Genomic DNA, 6,734 nt, shown 5'->3' with positions numbered 1-6,734 from the left:
ACCAATGTTACAGCCGCACTGTGGCTGACTGTTGACGGTAGAATCCACTGCACGGTTCACAAGAAACGAAACTTAACCTCTTGGCAGCTTCTCGGGCAAAACAGCTGCATAAAGTGCAGTTAATGATTCACCAATCTGGGCCACGCAGCAGGTCGTACGCTGTGTCACCGGGTGTTCGTCCAATGTGTGTCTGTTTCCATCTCGGCGTCACTGTGTGAAAACTCAAACTGCCTCCGACTGCACGTAGTTTTCAGCTGGATGAGGAGGTGAAGACATGGCACCGACGCTGGTGAGTCCACAGCCGCCGACTTCTACCATCACTGAGGACTTGTTGTGTCGATCAGAGCGGTCTTGTTGTTGTTGCTGCTGCACGAGTAGATGCAGAACAGGTTCGATGTGTAGTGTTTCTAGGTTGTCGCTGTGAAGCTGCAAGGTGTCGAAAAGTTGCTAAAGTTAGAAGAAAATGCTGTTTACAAAGTAGTTTGAACAGTGGCTTAAAGGAAACCTTCCCAGTGTTGACTAGCTTGCACCCTGATCACAAACAGCTGATTCCTTTTTCCTGCTTGATTTATTGTTTTGTTATGTTATCAGAAGGGACTCGTGCCATATTTTATCACCCAGCAGAAAGTGTCAACTGATTTCTTCAGGGTCGATTCCAGTTATTATAAAGCGAGGAGGCTGTCGTGTTGTAATTTCAACATGTATACCTACTACAACACAAACAACCCTTAGCAAAATGTCTGTGCCTATTATGTGTTCGATGTGTTTAGTTATATGAACATTAACACTGCTGAATTTTTAAATTGATTTGTTGAGGCAGAAATAGTTTGTTGTAGACCTTGTCAAAGTAATCTGTAGTCAAGAACGGTGTCGTCTACCCGTGGTTATTGACTGATTGTGTCTGTCCAACAGATGATGAAGTACCTGATACTATTTGTGCGTATTTCCTGCCCACTAACGCTGACTACGGTCTTTTTTACGTCATTGTAGTTCGACAATGATCCGAAACCTGGTGACCTGATCGAGATCTTCCGCGGGGCGTACAAGCACTGGGCCATCTACATCGGAGGGAACGAAGTGGTTCATCTGATTCCTCCACGTAAGTGACAATAAGTGGATTTACATAAAAAACAAAGTGTCACAGCTAAACATGCTGTACATGAATCCTGGACCTTTTTGAAGCCAAGTCAAAGTAACATCTTCAGTGACACACATTCATCACTTTTGCTCCTTTTAATGTATTCATCGAGCACGCTGCACTTAGATTTCATTGCGTGTCTGTACAATGAATCTGAATCTGAATCTGCAGCGAACCCGGCTGCCGACTTGGGGGCTTTCGGCGAGCTGCTGATGCTCTTCGACAGCAGCACGGCGACGGTGAGGCGTCAGAAGATCTGGGAGGTGGTCGGTTCCAGCCGCTTCGAAATCAACAACCTCCTCGATGACACGTATCAGCCCCTCGAGCGCCGCGTCATCGTGCGAGACGCCTGCAGGATGGTCGGTCGGCAGCTGCCGTACAACGCCGCCACCTACAACTGTGAACACTTTGTGACAGAGCTGCGGTACGGCGAGGCCGAGTCGCGGCAGGTCAGTGTTTGTGCCTTTACAACTAAATTGCAATAAGCGTATTTTCCTTTTGAAGCGCCAGACTGTGACGTAAATAAAGAACGGAAATTAGTTTTAAGGAAACCGCAAAATCTGGACAACAGGAAACACGGGCTTACGTCTAGTATGGGGCCATGATTCCTAAACTTAAGTGATTGTTAAAGGTTTAGGCATCAAAATTACCTGGTCAGGTAATAAATATACAAAGCATTACATGAAAGTGTGGGGTAAACAAGCATGCAGTGCTTGAAACAATAAAATACTTATATAAACATAGTACACTGTAAAAATAGTTCTAGTTTTTAACTGTTTTTAATTGGAATTTTTGGGACAATTCAATTTTATGTTACACTTTTCTTGTTTCGGTGAAATAACTATAATTTTTTTTTGTTAAATTACAGATTAAAAAAACTACTAAAAATAAAGAAAGAAAATACGTATAAATTTACATTTTAATTGTAAAAAAAAACACTGTAAATAACATTCACATAAAACATTTCTGTTAATAAAACTGTAATATCTTTGTTTGTTTTACAACATTTGACCGTAAAATCACAAAAAATAGATTATTTTACCGATATTGGCCGTCATTTAAAAGAAGCATTATCCTATGTAAATTTAGGAAAATGTTTTCTCTCTGTTTTTTTAAAAAATTATAGCTAATATCTAAAATCTTTTTAAAATCACAAAAGAAAAGTATTGTTTTACAGGTTTTCTCTGTGATAGATAATATGTCAACTCTGGTAAAATTGCAGAGTATTAGTTTACATGTTCACTGTAAAATAAAATAAAAAATGAACAGGTAAAATAATCAAAAATGTGTATTCTTAGAGGTAGTAAAGTGTCCTTTACAGAAATTACAGTTTCAGCTGAAAAATTTGGTTATTTTACAAATTAATTTTTACAGTGTATCAGAAAATGGAATTTGAGAAATTATAAAAAATCTCACTCATATTAATTTGAATTAGTTTTATTGGTGAATATATATTATTATTTTGTCAAATATCCAATAGAAAAAGGTTTAATTAGGTAATGTTGGTGTATTTACTCGTGTATATCAAACTAGTGTAATGTAATCACTGCATGTCAATAGATCAGATTAATAGGATTTATATTCCCTTTAAATATTTTGTCATCACTTTGTCCCTAAATGAACCCGGCAGAGACAAAAAGTCGTGTTTCATTGCCGTTTCAATCCCTTTATCACACCGTCTGCTGTGTGTCTGCACCTGCATTCTGGATGAGTTAGCAGCACGAGCACCTCATTCGCTGCAACAATACGCAGATCAAACACAATCTATTACGGCTGATAAGAAGCAGATGTGGCCCTGAATAAATTGCGATTGTGCGCCTTTCAAACAACAGACAGTGATTAACAAGCTGATTTGCAAGTTTCCCAAAAAAAAAAAAAGAAGGGGGGGGGCGTTTAATCAATCCGCCGAGTGCATCTGCCGCCTTCGCTGTGCTGCAACACGACCATCCAGTTTAAATGAATGGAAATGTATGCTTTACATTACATCTGCTACTGTACATATATGCACATTTACCATCTAGCATTGCTGCAGGATGATGATCCCGATGGAATTACAGCATCTAGCACAGCTAGATAGAAGTCATCCAAGCAGCAGGAAGGAAATACCTGAAACCAAACAGTCACTTTATAAAGTGTTGATATCTTTTTAGTCACAAAAAAAAAATCAGTGCACAGTGTAGGATGTTTGCCATCATGTAGTGCTGTCTGGTTGTTAAATTAGAGTTGCTACACCTTATGTAGTGCACTCAAAGTGTCCCACAATGCACCGTGAAGAGCAGAATACAGCTGATGGTCACTAACCAGCAATATGTCCCAGCATGCATTGCATTGAAGGATAATGACAGGAGAGTCAACTGAGGACTGGTGGCTTTTTCACAGATTTCTGACGACTATTTTATGGTGTTAATTCTAGTGTTTAAGCGTATTTTATAGTGCTAGACAGAGTTTATAGTGTTTATATTATTCTTTGTAGTGTTAAGACATATTTTACAGTGTTAAGAATAAAAAGTTAAACCATATAAACAAGGGTAATGTAGTAATATTATTATTAATAATAATGGCAATAATGAATAAAGAATAAAACCTCAGGCTGATACCCACAGTCTACATCCAGTGAGTCAGACAATCAGCAGCCAAACCTCAACGATGCGACTGGAGAGTAAATGCTGGTCTGAGCTACTGTCGCACAACCTGCTGATGCTGCTTCGATACAAAGGCGTCAGAACACAGAGAGCGTCACAGTTTGCTGTGTGTTTGGCTGCGTCTCTGCAGACCAGTCAGACTGACCACCAGGCGCCTACAACGGACACATGAGTGTTAGAATTAGAACCCGTGGAGGAATGGAAGAAGGTGGCCTGCTCTGATGAATCACAGTTTCTTTGACATCATGTGCACGTTGTTTACCAGGGAGGAGATGGCAGCAGGATGGGAAGGAAGGAAACCTTGAGTCCTGCACTCATGTGGACGCTACTTTAACTCCTACCTAAACCCCGCTACAGACCACGTACACCCATTCATGAGACAAGTATTCCCTGGTGGCAGCAATCTTTCAGCTCCCTGCCAAACATTGTTCAGGAAAGGTTTGAGGAACATGACGAACAGTTTTAGGGGGTGACTCGGCATCCAGATTCACTAGATCTCAACACGACTAAACAACGGTGGGATGTGCAGGAAAAACTTTACAACTTTCAGGATTTTAAGACCCCTGATGACGTAGGACTCCTTCAGAGGTCTGTGGATTCTAGGCCTCAGTGGTTCAGAGCCGTTTTGTGGGCACAAAGGTCTCTTGGTTTTAATGTTATGGCTGATACGTGTAGCTGAATAACGGTTTATCATGAGAACCAACGCTGGATTGCTGTTCCATGGAAACAGGCGAAGCAACATTCAAATGAAAATTTTACACACCAGTGACCACATTGAGAACAGAGAGGGGAAGTTATTGATAGTCAGGCATTTCATTTCAGCCTCCTGGATGATTCATTTATCTACATCACAAACATTTACTTTGATGCTTGTGAAAAGGTAAAGATGGCAACATCCATCCATTTTCTATACACCGCTTAATCCTCACGAGGGTCGCGGGGGGCTGGAGCCCATCCCAGCCGACCCAGGGCGAAGGCAGGGGACACCCTGGACAGGTCGCCAGTCCACCGCAGGGCCACACTTAGAGACAGACAACCAAGCACACCCACACTCACACCCACGGACAATCTAGAATCACCAATTAACCTCAACATGTTTTTGGACTGCGTGGGAGGAAGCCGGAGAACCCGGAGAGAACCCACGCTGCACGGGGAGAACATGGAGACTCCACGCAGAAAGATTCCGGTGCCCCCACCGGGACGCGAACCGGCAACCTTCTTGCTGCGAGGCAACAGTGCTACCAACTGCGCCACCTTGCAGCCCCAAGATGGCAACAATCTTTGGTTAATGGTCTGCCCTTCACAATGTGTTTCTCATTCACCCATTCACACACCAATGGCGACAGAGCTGCCATGCAAGGTGCTGCCTGCCATTGGGAGCAACTTCAGGTTCAGTATCTTGCCCAAGGACACTTTGACTGTGGAGGGGGATCGAACCTTGCGATTGGAGGACAACTGGCTCTACCACGTGAGCCACAGCCGCCCAATATTTGGTTGCTTGACTGGTATTTTTCCAGTATAATAGAGATAAACCAACTGGAACTTAAAACAAATTCATGCAATCCACCAACATCATGCTTAAGGTGGACGTTTACATTTTAAAAACCAAAATGGCGGACACTATGTTTAACCCAGGACAGTAAAAAAATAACTAAATTTTAATTCTGTGAGGTCTGACGAATCCGATCCATTTATAGTGTCTACCTGGGACTTAAGACTTGTATGGAACAATCACAAATGGAATTTTTCATGAACACTCCTCAGACCTTCACTTTTTCTTTCTTTCTTTCTTTCTTTCTTTCTTTCTTTCTTTCTTTCTTTCTTTCTTTATTTTTGCAGGTTCAGACAGCAGCTGCGATTGGAGGTGTGGCTGTAGCTGGAGTTGCCATCGCAGCAGTTTTGGGCGCCGCTCTGTTTTCCGGCTTAAGCAAAGACGACGACAAAAGAAAACATCACAAGTGAGACGTCAGAAAAACATAAAAGCATCGCCGTAGTTTGAGTCGGTCTACCTGGCAGCGATTGGAGCTTAAAAATGAAAAGTCCTTCATGTCTCTGTCTAAAAAGACATTTCAAAAGAAAAATGTGTCCTTTACTCCTTCTGATATGATTTATTTGCGATATAAGACAATTCAAGTTTTATTAAATCTATAAGCTGTAAATAGAGAAAAGTGTAAATAAACCAAAAAAAATAAAATGTATAGTTTTACTGTGATAATTAGTAAATAAAAAAGTAAGAAAATGTGTGATGGAGGTCATTTTCTTTTTATTGTGGAGCCTTTCGACTGCTGACGTGTTGTTTTTGGGGGTATTTTTTTTTTTTCCTTTTTTATTTTAACATGTTATAGTCTTGACGTTTCTACAAGCAAGAACATCCAACATGGTTAACCAACCAGTAGCACGAGACAGTAGGACATAGGTGGTTTGTTTCCTTGGCTCTAAGCGTAACGGTGAACATGCAAACAGAGGCTGCACAGAGAACCAGGAGAACACTGAGCAGTGTTTTTTTTTTTTTGGCCAAGTTATGAGCTTAAAGGGTGTTTATCTCCCTTCAGCCTCTGTGGAAGTATTGTGCTGCTTCACAGTCACCCACTGTTCACATGTTGACCCCCAGTACAGCCGAGGCAGGTGGAGCAGACTGCCCATGATCTATATGCTGCATGTGTGCACACGGTTGTTTCACAACCCCCGTGGAGTTTTTAAACTCTCTTTCTTGCTCTCCAGTGTTGAATCACGGTCAGTTTAATTTAGCTTTCTGGATAAAACTTTGCCAGAAAGACATATTTCTACAAAGTAATGTCAAAGGAATTAAAAATATAATGTACTCCTGCATATAACTAGACTATAAGAAATTCAGTAAAAAAATGATATTAAAAAGTACAAGTCAGGGCATGAATACAGAAACATTTTCAAGTCATTCAAACTGTACCTGAAGTACAGTTACATTCATTATTAAG

The 6,734-nt window shown here is 41.1% G+C and overlaps 1 protein-coding gene across 1 annotated transcript; it reads left to right on the top strand.

Annotated features, from left to right (window-relative positions):
• Nucleotides 1–204: 204 nt before the first annotated feature.
• On the top strand, nt 205–6,023 carry LOC103363013 (HRAS-like suppressor 3). The gene is made up of 4 exons (XM_008289582.1): nt 205–289; nt 991–1,099; nt 1,310–1,587; nt 5,620–6,023. The coding sequence occupies exons 1-4, from the start codon at nt 275–277 to the stop codon at nt 5,740–5,742; spliced, it is 525 nt and encodes a 174-aa protein (XP_008287804.1). The 5' UTR covers nt 205–274; the 3' UTR covers nt 5,743–6,023.
• Nucleotides 6,024–6,734: the final 711 nt, after the last annotated feature.

Source organism: Stegastes partitus, unplaced genomic scaffold (genome assembly GCF_000690725.1).
Source record: "Stegastes partitus isolate 25-593 unplaced genomic scaffold, Stegastes_partitus-1.0.2 Scaffold623, whole genome shotgun sequence".
NCBI lineage: Eukaryota > Metazoa > Chordata > Actinopteri > Pomacentridae > Stegastes > Stegastes partitus.
The sequence above is the reverse complement of the archived record's forward strand: the minus strand, read 5'-3'. Positions and strand labels throughout refer to the sequence as shown.